The sequence below is a fragment of the Poecilia reticulata genome, chromosome 10, assembly GCF_904066995.2.
Source record: "Poecilia reticulata chromosome 10, P_reticulata-male-v2, whole genome shotgun sequence".
Taxonomy (NCBI): Eukaryota; Metazoa; Chordata; class Actinopteri; order Cyprinodontiformes; family Poeciliidae; genus Poecilia; species Poecilia reticulata.
The window spans coordinates 19,728,542-19,744,331 of NC_088839.1; the positions used below are offsets into that span (position 1 = coordinate 19,728,542).

At 38.4% G+C, this 15,790-nt stretch overlaps 1 protein-coding gene across 1 annotated transcript in view; it reads left to right on the forward strand.

Moving 5' to 3' along the window:
• Window positions 1–2,788: 2,788 nt before the first annotated feature.
• LOC103471429 (uncharacterized) overlaps window positions 2,789–15,790 on the forward strand; it is a 28,195-nt gene continuing 15,193 nt past the window's right edge. Inside the window, exon 1 of the mRNA XM_017307113.2 lies at window positions 2,789–2,874. Within this exon, the coding sequence (XP_017162602.2) occupies window positions 2,789–2,874 (86 nt within the window). The remainder of the gene's footprint in view (window positions 2,875–15,790) is intronic.

Consider the following 15,790-nt stretch of genomic DNA (forward strand, 5'->3'; position numbering starts at 1 on the left):
TCCCTTCTTAAGCTATTAACAGGTCCAGAAGGGAACCACAGACATCTCTCCCAGGCCAGACTAGACACATAGACCATCTTCATCAGTTCATTTTAAATCCTGAATCGTATTCAAAAACAATATAATTATTATTAATAATAATGTCACTAAAAGCTGCTACTGCTGCTCATCTGATGGAGACATAAGAGAGAAGCTACAATTCTTTTAAAAACACATTTGTTTACCAGTTGGTTAAATAGTTAGAATACAAGAAAAGTGAACAACCAACAGGCTCATAACCAGTCTACAGGAAAGCATAGAAATGGACTCATTTATCTCCTTCCTGGCTATCAGTAATGTGGGCTGCTGATGCTGTGCTGCTGTTGGTGTCGAGCAGAAAAAGCTGGAAGACATTACGTTCTGTTCTATTGTTTACGTTTCTGCATCGTACACAACGAATGTGTTCGAGTGGGTCGTTTACAACCCATCAAATATGGAGCGGCAGCAGCATTTTGCAGGAGTAAATTGCATTCAAAACCATTTTTTTTCCAATTACTTTTGGAGCAGGATATTTAATAACAAAGGGAGTAAGAAAGATATTCAACAAGCTACTTCCTGGAGTTACATTCGATATCGCTAGCTACAAGGATGAGAACGAATACGACGAGTTTGATGAGTATCTGTTCAAACCTTCCTCCACTGTGACAAAATCATCAAATCAAAACGTACAGCAAGCTTCCCCGGCTGGGGCAGTTTATGGTGGCCCAACAGGACACAAAAAACAGACAGATCATTCTGACAGAGACACAGCAGAAGAGGACAACGATTTCCCCAATTCTCCAAAAGTACACAGACTGAGGAGGGTTGGAGCAATAAGGAGGAAATCGAGGCGTCCAAAAGCTCAACCTGAGGTCTGAGGAACGCAGCAATACAAGACTGGACCCATCCAGTCCCAACAGAGCAAACTTCCCCGGCTGGGGAAGTCTCTTGATGGGTTCAGTCTTCTAATGCCGCTTTCTAATGCCCGGCTGGTGAACAAACTTCCCCAGTCGGGGAACAAACTTCCCCAGTCAGGGAAGTTTGTTCACCAGCTGAGGAAGTTTGGATTTTGTCATTTTGAAGTTTGGATTGAAGAGGAGAGAGTGTTGAGTTTAAAAGCTCAACCTCTGTACTGATGATAGGGATATTACAAGACCAGACCCATCAAGAGAAATTGTCCTAGGGAACAATTTCTCTAATCCCAAAGAGCAAACTTCTCCAGCTGGGGAATTCTCTTGATGGGTTAGGAACACCCCCAAAGGTGGCGGAGAATAACCGAGCTAAGATCCTGTGGGACTTCCAGATCCAGACAGACAAAATGGTAATGGCGAACCAACTGGATCCCTAATCATCTTCTGTGGAAGATAATTAAGGACACTGGAAAAAAGAGGAAATTCTAACTTTAATATCAGAATTCACTTTTTGTCTGGTCTGAGAATAAATAAATGTAGAATCATGAGAATTATGCGATTAAAGTCTGATTTTTTTTCCCAGTGGCCTTAATCCTGAAAAATGCTTAAGATAACCACAAATGAACTATTGATTTGGATTTTATTGCCAATTATGAGAAGCTTCAATTTAAAATTTTTTCGTCCATTTTTAAAGGCTTCTTAAATGTCTCAATTCCTATTGGCACATCTTGACAACAGTTTTCTCATCTCTGTTAATCAGCAGGCTAGGAATTTGAGGGATCTTTGTCAGCGCTGAATGTTTCTTCTCTGTAAAGTAGGGTGGTCAAGGATCAGCAAGGTGAACAAAAAAACAGCCTCAGCCACCAGTTCCAGATTCTTCGGATGACTTTTACTTTTGACTCTGACAACCATCCTGAGCTTCTTCTTCTTCTTGTCGGTTTTACTGGCGGTTGGCAACAAACTGTTAGTAGCATTACTGCCACTTACTGGTATGGAGTGTGGTTCGTGATGGTCTAAATATTTATCCATCCATCCATCCATCCATCCATTTTCTTGCACCCTTTTTCCCTCAGTGGGGTCGGGAGGGGTGCTGGTGCCCATCTCCAGCCAACGTTTCGGGCGAGAGGCGGGGTACACCCTGGACAGGTCGCCAGTCTGTCGCAGGGCAACACAGAGACACACAGGACACACAACCATGCACACACACACTCACACCTAGGGGCAATTTAGAGAGGCCAATTAACCTGACAGTCATGTTTTTGGACTGTGGGAGGAAACCAGAGTACCCGGAGAAAACCCACGCATGCACAGGGAGAACATGCAAACTCCATGCAGAAAGACCCCAGGCTGGGAATCGAACCCAGAACCTTCTTGCTGCAAGGCAACAGCTCTACCAACTGCGCCACTGTGCAGCCCTAAATATTTATCCATATCTATATATACATATATTCTACCATAAATTCTACCTAAACACATACACACGTAAAAACACATACGTGCTTATGCACAACTTTGTATGCCACTTCTATATTATGCACACATTCACAAACACACCTACTATAATCAAATTCTACCATCCTGAGCTTCCAAGAACTCACCTGTTTTTATAACTAATTGGCAACACACCTGCACGTGAGTGGACCAAGCCACAATTAAACAGGTCAAAAAACCAAAAACTAAATTTAAACAGCGAAACAATAAAATTCTTAATTTAATTTACAAACTCATCTACATAATGAAATGGTCTGCAAAATAAACCATGTAATACAAGATAACTCAAAAAGTTACTTTAAAGAAAAACAAACAAATCAATACTCAAAAGAAAACCCTCTAATTGGTAGAACCCAGCAAGGTAATCAATGACGCCATCCAGCCATTTCAGCAGGAAATACTGGGCCGGCCCCTCCTATACTCCTGGCCTGCTGCAGATGTACAAGGGACAACGGTGAGTAAAAAGGAAAACAAATATCATAAATATACCTTAAAACAAAATAAACAAATTCAACCAATAGTCCAGAAATAGTAGCTTTAACCTAAACATATAGATGGAAACTGCAACATAATGCTAACACAAAGAAACCCGGGATAGTAAGTGAAGCAAAGTTGCAAAGTAATGTTTCAATTTAAGCATTATAACCAACTATAGAAAGTAAGTGAATCGGAAACAAGAAGGGACAAGTGGTGAACACAAACTGAACCACTTTGTCACATCCTCTCCTCTATATTTCTTTTCTTAGTTGTCTATGGATAATTTCTGCTGTTCTAGAAATCTCCCTGCACCGTGGTTTACATGGGGAAAACTAAAAAAAAAAAAAAAGAGTTAAAGATTTTTATGGCTGCTGACCTACCAGGTCATGTTTACATGTTTGCAGTTAACAATAGTGACCCCACTGTTATCAACTCAGTGACTTTCTTGTTATTCATCAACATTTCGGGCTTTTTAAAGATCGGTAATCGTCGATCGACCAGAACACTGCAATCAGTGCAACCCTAGTAAGAACTCCAACAAGATCCAGAAAGGGAAAGAAATACAAATAGATGCCAATACCTGAGGCTCTGGAAACTGGCAAACAAAGCCTTGACTGAATGGAAATAAAAGTGAAATGAATGCTGTTCTCCCCTAAACTACTTAAAAGTATATTTTAGGAGGTATGTAAACATCCATAATTTTACTTAGATTCTGTTGTACACTCACAGTTATCTTTTTTAAAGTTTCCTGATTCTTTTTATGTATCAAGTAGCTGATACATAAAATCAGTTGAACTGAACTTATCGTCCTATTGGTGTAAAACTATTTTATAAAAAGAACATCACACCAACAGTGAAACACGTAGTTTGTAGTGTAACTGTGTGGAGCTGCTTTGCTGTGTCAGGATCTTGATGGAATCGTGAAATCTTCTCTCTAGTTGAAACTCTTCAAGAAGAGCAACAATCCAAAGTTCACCATGTCTAAATGACTCAAGTAATGAAAACAAATTTTTTTAAAATATCTAATCAAATTCTAAATGTAAATCATGTGAATTAAATAAATTCTGAAAAGATTCCTCTAATTATCGGCAGATGTTGACAAGAGTGGTACAATCAGTTGAGAGGCTTAGAGGGCAATCATTTTTTCATATGCAGGTTGGCTTTGATTGTTTATTCCCCTCAGCAACAAAATGTATGGCCTGACAGATGCAGGTGATGCATACTTCTGCTGCATTTTCTGTTTGCTCAGGTTATCTTTAATATTAAATTTTATGTCCTGGAAGTGTGACAAGCAAAACCTGAAGAAATCTATGAAGGGGGTGAATACTTTTCACAGACCTGCCTTTAATTAATTGAATGTGGATAATAATTACATATTTCATTCAAACTTAATACCAAAAGAGAAATCTTATGAAACTTCTTGTTTCAGCTCATATTTTAGTTGCTTATTTAACAGTCAATTTTTTCTTAATTACATGTACTGTTGCTGTGTTTGTAAAGAAAAAAAAAAAGAAACTTTTTTTATTATAACAGATTTCTCTTGTAAATGAATCAATGAGATAACCTGGATAAATAAAAGTCAAATATAATATTTATAGTTGGTCAGCAAAGGCGGGAGTAGAAGGCCGGATAATATTTAATATTTGTAAAACATTTTAAATTTTTAAAAAATAAGCAAGTTTTACAGGAAAAATTGTAACAATATATAATTGTAACAATATATAAAACCAAAAACAAGCATTTTGCTCAAAATCAAATTTTATTTCAACAGCAATGACATTTAAACCAAAGTGCTATTTCCAACAAAATCAACATGCTTGTCAAATTTATAAATATAAATGACATTCGTCGATCATTACGCCCAAATTTTTCATCACAGATCTACAGAAAGGAGCCAAAGTGTCAAGATTATGAAGAAAATTTGGCCATATTTTAGCCCCAAACAAAATATATTGTTTTATTTTCATTCAGGTGCAAAAAAATTGTATGTCTTTACTAAGCACAGATTTTTTTTTCACAATACAAGCTCTGTTGTGTTGTGGGAATCTTTCCTCTGATCATGCCTGGTTTATGGAAAGATTATCTTCCCCCCCATGTTTCTCACTGAAATGTTTAAGTTAAAAAACACCTGTAACCAACACCATCATAATTTACACCAATATTGAAGTGAAGGTATTCCTAGCCTAATCTCACCTCACATTGCATCCTGTGTCAGTCCCCTGTCTGTCACACTGGGCCAGATGTTAAACATCTGTTGGTCACTTCCCAGTGAGCAGCTTTACCCAAACAGCAAACTAAAAGCAAGACACCGCAGGGATTTGAACCCCGTCCTGACCAGGTCAGGAGTGCCACCACCGGAGTCTTTTGCTTTTTTGTGCTTGCTATAACTTGGGCAAAAGCAAAACCTGGAGGAACAAATCTTTGAGGAACAAATCTTTGTTCCTCCAGGAAAAGAAAGCCCCTCGGCACCGCTGCTCTAATCCTGTTGACCATGGACTTTTCTCTTGATCATGAGGCTGAAACTAGAAGACAGAACGTTTCCCCGATCCCAGAAGATTCCCACAATATTGTATTTGACTTATTCCATGATTTCCATTTATAGCCATATAAACAAAGCCACGATACCAGGATTCCCGTTCATACTCAAAGCCATTCCCATTTGCAATGTGGCAGGACTTGATGACCAAAAGAATGCTTCTAAAGCTGTAATGGGATAAAAAAGAAACAGACAGTTTAAGGAACCCCTCCCCTCCCCCCATATTAACCCCAGACTATGATTGGTTATGGCAAATAGGGTTTACCACATCGATACGCAATGGTGTTGAATTCTTCCACATATTTAAGTTTGATCCCTAGAGGCTGGCTGAACTCAAGTCATCCTGTTACTCTGCTGATGCTTAGGCTGCTCGATTCAGTAGCAAGTTTAGCTGAACGAGAAATCTGGAAGGGAAAAAAAGAGAATAGCGTTGCACCCCCCCAAAAACACCCCTTACCAAGAACTACTGAAACGTTTGACAACGATTTAATGAAAATTATGTTGCGTTGTGCAAATTAAATGTTATGCAGAGCTGACTTGGCATGCAACATGTTGAGTTACACATTTAAGCAATGAGGGGGAAAAAAATAATCTAGGGAACCAAAATTACTTAACTTAGCACCCACGAGACTGAAGAGATGCAGTATTAGAAACAAGCTTGCAGTTCTCGATCTTAATATGACAGGATTCTCAGTGTCCATCACAGGTTAGGCCATCCCAGAGGAAATTTAGAAATTTGGCAATTTGACCTGAGAAACCAGAGGGAAAGAAAAGGCACACAAACACAAAAAGAGCAGGGCTTCTGCAAAGGACGCCAGGGTTCAGATTTAAGCTCAAGCGAACAGGGAGGGGGTCGGTGCGTCATTCAGAGGGTCACACTCATTTGTTGACAGCTTCCACAGATGACTTTGCATTCAGAGGCAGGTGAGATCGGAGTGGACAGACGAGAATGATCTGAAACAAAGTGATCTACACAACACACCCACCACACATTTGACACAATACAAAGATTTGTGTTCTACTCATGTGGTTTTAAGATGCAAAGCAGTAAGGCCCCAGGGCCAAAGAGGTATGTACTAGTAAAGCATTGTTACTGATGATTTCAGGTTAACATAAAGCCAGTTCCAAGATGTCTTGTTTACTACACATTGCAAAAGATTGGGTAAGATGAGCCAGCTTCTTACTACATGCTCCAGGTTAGAGGACTTCGCTTGTGCTTCTGTCTTGTATTTGGATTTCTGTGAAGAAAAGTGTAGGAACACGCGCAACCAAAACATGTGCATGTACTAAAGCAACACATTTGCGCTGCATTTTACTCCAAATATGAGCTGCACCATGCACAGCTCTCCTCAGCACCTTCAATTTGTTAAATCTGCACAGTTGCGCATTGGAGTGAAATGGGAATAACCTGCCTCTTGCACAGTTGCACAAGGGCTGGTAGCTGAGGACTAATTATTCTCTTAAAACTACAAAGATCAACCTGACCCTTTCTGAGCAAACTGCATGTAGGTCATGTTCAAAGGGCAGGAAGATTCCTGAGCTGTCCAAGGTAGACTGCATTCTTCCTTTGGACTTCTGTAAGATCAAAAAGAGAGAAGACACCCCTGCTCCCTCCCCACAGTATCGTAGAACTGACTGTTGTTATCCTTACCCAAATGCTTTACTGCAGATAATGTCAAATCAATGAAGCCTCCGTGTCTTCCTCTTATCACAAGACTATTAAGAAAGCACAACAGTGCTATTTCTGCAATCAAGTATAGCAAGTTGCTTTCGTGGCAAGAATAAACAACGCACTAATAGTGCACTTAAGATTGCCCACTTTGGGATGAATATTCATCTTTCCAAAAGTCATTAGATGATTCAACTTATCTGCCTTCAATTTCCACTTTCATTTGAGCCCAGGTCACATCCGTGCTCTACACCAAGCTTTAGTCATACCTGAAAAAGCACAAGAAAAGCTCCCCCACACAAGCCCCCAAAAAGAACAAATGCATTCCAAAAACTGTAATCACAACAAGCTATGCATTTATTGTGCAAAAATAAAATCCTTTACAGATAGTTCACTCGTATTGTCAATACAAGGCACAGCAACTAATTGCAAAGGAATTGCAAATGGAGGCATCTAGCCAAACAATGAATGTTAAAGTAAATGTGAACACATTTAGTGAGCTTACGTGACGCTCGATGCGCAAGGAAACTTGTACAAACAATGAGTTAGGAGAGTTCCTGATGGTCTTGGGTATTGGAAAGCACACGGGACACAGCACACTGAAAAATGCAAAGGAAAAAAGCCTTCTCCCCACAAACCCTTCCAAATACAAGTATGTACAAAGCTACAGGACAAATACTGTTACAGCAAGCAATTGTCGGACTTCCTCGACTGAAGGACTAATACAATTTAGAGATGGATGGGATCATTTTCCACAAATAGTATTTGAATACCACAGGCCTGCGTACTGGGAGTTCCTTCCAACAGCAGATGTAGACTTGAATGTGGATTTAAGTGGCGGTTGGGCCTTTACATTAATCTGCAAAAGTCAAAGATACAAACCCCCCTTCCCACAAGGCAACTGCAAATCAAAAATAAAATTACTTCTAGTAAGGAGACTTGTTACCGCACTCTGGGACAAAAGCAGCTTCTCTAAATCCAGGAGACTAGCTTTGTGGAGTTGCTATCCCGCATGGCAAAGTGTCCACTTGAAGCTTGTTGGGTACACCTGGATGATTCCTATTCAAGCCTTTCTTATATTGGCAAATGAGGAGCTGTGAAGTCTAGGAAGAGACTGATTAACGCCCCACAACCCCCCCCTCACATTAAGCTCCCCAACAAAGTACCCCCCAACCCCCATTTCAAACATAATGGTCCAAGCAGGAAAATGATGAAACGGAAATTATTTTGTAAAATACAAAATACCTTCCTACACCTTGTTAAATCACGGTAGTTGCATATGATCCCAATCCTTAGCACTATAGTACGCAAGATGGGCTCAACTTGTACGGGGTGGCTACCACCAGGGGGCTTTCGATGAACTGCTTTAGGGGCGCATGCCTGTAAAAGAAAAACTCCAGACACATTTTAAACACCCCACACCCCCCCGCCCCTGAACCCATTGAAACCCTTTTAAAAGCGAAGGACAACGATTCCATTTCATTTTGAGCGTAAATATTACAAAGATAATTACTTATGTACAGGATCGTTACACCACATGTACATTCCATGCATTGACTCACTGCTTGGGTTAAGAGGTAGTTGTAGCTTATCTGTACCAATCAGGGAGATGACAATGACGTTTTGCAGAACACACCGCATTGGCTGAACAGATGACCATCCACTCTCACAATCCAGTGCTGTAAACTTCTCAGAAGACCTATTAAACGACATTGGGTTGCCTTTCCTTCCAGTTGGGGGGGAGAACTATTGATCGCAGGGAGTTGAAGTCCAAACAAGTAGCTCCTCTCGCCAGCACACAACCAAGGCATTCATCACAGCAGACACCACCAATATCATGTCAGCGCAACAGGAGATGTGACCACGGTACAAAACGCTTTACACCGCTTGCCTGAAAAAAGGAAGAGAGAGCTGTGCGAGAAATTGTGTTCTACAATAGTTTTATAAAAAGTGGTAATGAAACCAAGCTTCTGAGTGTTACAGAGATACCTCAGCCCAAAATACAAACCAATGACCCGCTTTACACTCCTGAAGCTAGAGACTGCGTGCCCATCCCACTCTGGAGCTGCTGCAGCGCTGGCCTCTCATCTACTCTGCCCTGTGCTTCTGGCGCCCTCTGTAGACCTCCTGATCGCATCGCCTCTCTGCCTCCACGCCCTCTGGCCTTGTCCTGCCTGGCTCGTCTTTGGTCCTCCCACGCCTTGTCCTGCCTGGCTCGTTCTCTGGTCCTCCCACGCCCTCTGGCCTTGTCCTGCCTGGCTCGTCTCTGGTCCTGTCCTGCCTGGTCCCAGTCTGGTCCTCTCCCCATCTCCTACGATTCTGTAGCCACGCTGGTCCTGAATCTTCAGATTAACAAAGTCCATTCTTCCCCACATTAACTAAGTCCATTTCCCCCCCAATAACTCAGTCCATTTCCCCCAGGAAAAAAAAAATAAAAAAAATCTTCTGTCTTCTGTGAGTCAAAATTTTTTTTTCTTCAATTGACTAAAGAACTTTTTTATTGAGAACTAAACTTGTGATCCACTTGAGATGAATACAACTTAGCCATTATTTCTTAGAAGGCATTCAGCTTTTTTTTTCTTTGAGTAGAGAAAATTAAAATAAAAAATCTGAAAGTCAAATTTGACTTCATTAAAAAAATCTTCTGTCTTCTGTGAGTCAAAATTTTTTTTTTTCTTCAATTGACTAAAGAACTTTTTTTTTATTGAGAACTAAACTTGTGATCCACTTGAGATGAATACAACTTAGCCATTATTTCTTACAAGGCATTCAGCTTTTTTTTTTTCTTTGAGTAGAGAAAATTAAAATAAAAAATCTGAAAGTCAAATTTGACTTCATTAAAAAAATCTTCTGTCTTCTGCAAGTCAAAAAATTTTTCTTCTTCGACTAAAAATCTTTTTTATATATATATTGAGAACTAAACTTGTGATCCACTTGAGATGAATACAACTTAGCCATTATTCTGTACAAGGCATTCAGCTTGTTTTTTTGAGTAGAGAAAATTAAAATAAAAAAAATCTGAAAGTCAAATTTGACTTCCTTAAAAGTTTTGAAAAAAAAAAAAGTTTCCTTTGAACAACACACACCGAACTCGATTATAGTGCAATGGTATAAAAAAAGTAGTTCTGTTTGCCCTTGTTGCCATTTCTTCATCTTTTTTTTTAAGACAAGTCGGTTATTTATGGCGTTATAATGGTAATGTTAACGATCCATAGGTAAAAAGAAATTCTGAGCCTTCAAGTCTTATAAAACTGCATGTCAATGTATATAGACAAATCTATACTGCCATAGGCATTTGGAAAAGTAACTGATATAACATTAAGTTTAAGCTGTTTAAGAAAGAAAAAAGAAAAATCTCAAAGGCTCACCACAGAAATACAACTATTTGTTTTCTTAGGTTATACTACCATAAACAATGGAGGTTATTATTTGTTAACTGCGTTGATAACTCAACACTGCATTAGAAAAATTAACTGACATGTTAAGACAAAGCCATTTAAGTTGGACAAAACAGAAAACCCTCAAAGCCTAACCACAGAAACACAACTACTTGTTTTCTTAGGTTATACTATCGTAAACAATGGAAGGCGGGGGTTATCATTCGTTAACTGTATCGGTAGCTCGAAATAGCCATAGGCAAAAATTAATTGATATGACATGATTTTAAGCCGTTTAAGTCGAATAAAAATATACCAAAGGTTCACCACAAAAACACAACTACTTGTCTTTTTAGGTTATGCAACATAAACAATGGGGGTTATTATTCGTTGATTGTATCGCAGCTACAATTCTCTAAAGGCAAAACGTAACTGATAAGATTTTAGCCCGTTTAACTCGGATAAAAAATCTCAAAGTCTCATAAACACCATTATTCGTTTTTTTTTTAAGTTATGCTACCGTTTTTTTTCCCGTTAACTTTACCGGCAGCTCAAAATAGCATTCGAAACATTAACAGACATGCTAAGCCATTTAAGTCGGACAAAAAAGAAAACTGAAAGGCTTACCACAGAAAAGCAACTACTCGTTTTCTTGGGTTATGCTACCGTAAAAAACTGGGAGTTATACTCCATTAACTACTGGCAGCTCAACGCCATAGTTGGGCATGCGTCTAGAAACATCCTGACCACTCCCCGCAACTTTCTGCCCATTACGTCACGGCGTTATTATGAGTCAACCAACGACCAACATTTGCCAACTTTTACGTCACGGCGCCCATATTAAGACAACAGCCGTTAAGAATACCAACTGAAAAAAGCAATTTCTCGAAAAACAGCTTAACCCGATTTCTTGTAAAAAGCTTAACAAAAAACATTTAGTCTGAGAAAACAAAGGATAGTCGAGTAATGTTCATTTTAAGCGTTCTGAAACTACGTTTTCACACCAAGCTAAGCCTTAGCTTAGCAATCAAGTTGATTTAAAAAAAAAGAAAGAAAATGGTAATCGCTTTTAGCTTAATAATAGGGTAATTACTAGGTAGATAATGACAAGTTAAAAAGCATGAGAAATGTCTAGAGACTGGAGCCAAATGTGAAAAATGAACGGTAAAAAAGAACGACTTATAGCAATAAACATATTGTGCTACACAATTGAATAAAAATAAAACAAATAAATAAATCTTCTTTCTAGGATTATCTTTTGATCAAAAAAGAAAAACGCGTCAACCCGTACCGTTCGCCTGCCTTCCTACGTGAGATCAAGAAGTGCGTCGATGTTTTGTGAAACGAAATGGCGGTCCTTGCTATTTATATCCATCTGGCTCCACGTCATTCGACCAGGGCAAAGATTTATTTGTTCATCCGCCCAAAGTAGTTCCTTCTTATTGCAAACAACTATGCATCTAGAAGCGAAATGTAATAGATTTTATTGCTGTAATAACTGCTGTAATGCCAGTTATTACAGCAAAACTGTAATAAATGACATGACACAACAAACTGTTATTATCTAACTGAAAACGGATCCGTATTATTGTGTATCTATTCAAAGTACACAAATCCATTAAAGCATGGCAATAATATAACTAAGGTTGAAATACGAAAACATTTTTGCTTATTGTAAAGATTGTGCTCATATTATTGAGCTTATATCATGATTAAAACCTTTTTAAACCGTAGTTATTAGTCTTCGAGGAGAATTTTTTTTAAAAGAAAACAAAACGGCCGTTGCTGGCTCCGCGGACCGATCGTAACACGTGCATGACAGGGCTCTTCAGAACCGGATGAAACCAGAATGTAGCTGGGTGAGTTGTCGGATCTACTTTCCTTTTTTACTGCATTGATAAGCAGTTTGTTGTGATTAAAAAACAAAAGAAAGCAGCAGACTCATTACTTTCAACTTCCAGGGACTATATGAAGGAGTTGGTATTTTCATTTTTACTGAACTGTGCATTATTGCCTGTAAACAGTTTCTGATGTTTGCTGTATTTTATCAATAACATTTTCTTATTAGCCTCGGTCTCCAAAAAGCCCAAATACCGGTGTTGACACAATGTTATCTTTGAAGACAGGAAATGAGTTAGCATTGTGTAAAGGGGAAAACAAAGCAAGTTGGAAAACTAGATAATTCTAGAAACGTCCAGTGTAATGTAGCTGTGAAAATTGTGGAAAAGTACCAGCTAAACATTGTAGTTACTTTTGTTCACCAGCAGGGGGTGTCGTAAAATACATGCTATGAGTCACGTTTCTCCCAATGATGGAAAAAGCTGTCTCTCCCTTCCCCCTTGCTTTTCAATGCAGAATTGGGTTTAGGCTTGATTACAATAGAAGAAACAAGCCTGGGCATCTATCTTATACAACTGTGTGTATTACTGTGTAGCACCCAATTGATCAGCAGCAGTTGGAGGCTGGGAAGTATCCCGAGGCCTAGTTTCAGCCCCACCACAAAGCCAATGAATTGATCTCATTCTCTCCTAAACAGGATAAAGTCAAAGCTGTGCAGACCTTTGAAAGAGAGACTTCTTCATATGACGAACAAGCCAAACAATGACTAGTAATTACCATTACTGTGCTGAAAGGTTATATTTTTTTTGCAATGAGTCAAAAATCTAGACAGATTATCTTTAAAGTGACAGCTGTAACAATGCCTTGCAAAACTATTCAAACCCCTTAAACCTTTGTTACACTTGGTCACATAAACATAGAACTCACTGTATTATATTCCGGTTTTATGTAAGTCACAAAATAGTGACTATTTGTGAAGAGGAAGAAAAATAACATAAAAAACTTAAAATATGAAAACTCTAACCTACATATATATTCAGTCACCAATATTTTGCCTCACTTACAATTGCAAGTCCTTTTCAGCATCTCTTTAATAACTTCGCAGATTAGATTGAAATATTTGCTCATACCTTTTTCCCCAAAAAGTCTCAGTTCATTTGAGTGGGTGGAAAGCATCTACATTTCAGTCGCCATTATAATACAAGAATGTGCTAAGATCCAATCTTTTTAATGTACCCCTGGCTGTTTGTCCTGCTGGAAGGTGAGCCTCTCCCACAGTCTCAAGTATTTTGCCACCTCTAGCAGGTTTGACATATTTAGGTGGAAAACTAGCAATAGTACCATTGTACTTGTGCCGCACTCTTTCATTTCTGGATAATATATTGAACAGTGCCCATTAAGGTGCATCAAAGTGAAGAGGGGTCAATACAAATGAATACAAAGCTTAATTTCTAGAAATTGTTAAAAAAAAAGATCCTTCTCCTTTCAACATTATACCCTAATATGCGTTGATTCATCACATTATAAGATACCACAGTATTGTGGTTGTAATGTGACATTTCCAAGATATGGAAATGTTAAAGATGCATGACTACTTTTGTAAGTCACTGCTAATAACAAAGTCCTATCTGATGTGACATATTTAAGCTACTTTCACATTTCTGCCAGAATTTTAATTGTACTGTTTATGCAGTCCTTGAATAATAATTAATTAAAAAAACATTATGTTAGCAATCAAATTCACATATCTGGAAATTGTGCTTAAATTTAAATTGGTGCTATAATGAAAAAAGGTTGAAAACATGTGTGTAGTCTGTTAAGTTTATGTAATGAGATGACATTCATAGGTTTTGAGTGTGGTTATGCATGCCTCATCTACAAGCAGGAAATCTCTTAAAATCAATGGGGGAGAGGAAGGGCAAATCAATAGTTTTGATTGGAAATAAAAAGTGAACTACTAAAGAAACAATATAATATATATATATTGCATTAAAACTGAATGAATGAATATGAAAGAGATTTAAACATGAAGTTGCATAACCAAGACTCAGGTTTATTAGTGCAAATAAATAGGGTTTATATAGATTTAGTTTCCTGGGGGCTCTGGTCAATTGTCTCCTCGGTGAGGACAAAGGTCCCACCCTTTGTTTTGGTTCGATGAGCACCCAGTTGTTCATGCGTGATGTAAAATCAAGCCACTATCCAGGAATTCATTCATCCCATTATTCTGAAGTTAGATGTTGAGGGAGACAAACGTACACAGGAGGCACACAAACAATCCACCTGTGTACTAATTACTCAGATGGCTGCAATTTTTGTGGAGTGTTTTATTTAATAATTTTAAGGACTTTGTAGGTTTATTAATTAGATTAGATTACTTTTTTAGCAATATCTGACAATATGTGTACCAGTTTTTGGAAATGGCGGTAAACTTGGGAGTTATATTTTACTAAACATTAGTCTTGTACTCAAAAACCAGGGTAAAAACAGCCACAGACTAAGCAGCAGATATTTAATAACCTGTGGCAGGACGGGATCTGTAGATTGGGAACCAGGAAAGAGACACATAATGGACAAGTTCTTCAAACCCGTCCACAGACCTTCTCTTGATCAGACTAAGAAACAGAGGAATCACCATCATCATCATCATCACCAAGACACTCGTTCACAGAGGTAGGAGGGTTATTTTTACCCAAAAAGAAAGAAAAACAAAATCTAGAGCTTCATAGTAAACATAAAGCTGGAGTCAGATGTTTACAGGAACTGTATAAAAAATAGATTGCAATTGTTTCTCACCATTTCCGATTAAATCAGACAACTCTCTTCCTGTTTGTGGTCATTACAATTAGCTAAATTATTTTATAGCTAATTTTTAGAACGATGATAGAAATAATGTTTTTGAGCATTTGAACTTTTGTCAAAATATGATTTCTTAGCATTTGACTTGTTGGAAACATTTTGGGTAAAACATTGTCTTGTTTCCTTGAATTTTGGCCCATTCTTTAAGACAACTGGTGTAACTGAGGGAGTTTGAAGACCGTCTTGTTTGCACATTTGCCCACAAATTTTCCAGTAGACTGAGATCAGAACCTCGTGATGATCACTCCAAAACAACTACTTTGTTGTATTATTTGAATCACTGTCTGTTTGGAGGACTCATTCATGTCCAAGCGTTAAAATCCTAGGAGATGTAATGAAATGTTGCTTCTGTATTCGCATACAGGCTGAGCATGTTAGCATTTATTTTGTAAAGCGTATGCTGCAACCAAACACCCACACAAATTAGTTTACTTCACAGTTGAGATGATGTTCTCAGCAATGCCAATGTCTACCTTGTTTGTACATGTCTCCAAGTAACACTGAGCATGCATGATGGTGCAGGAGTTAAGACTGTTGCCTTGCTTTCTCCAAGGATTCACAAAAATTAAAAGATTGTAGAAATGGATGGATGGATGGATGGAAAGATCTCTTG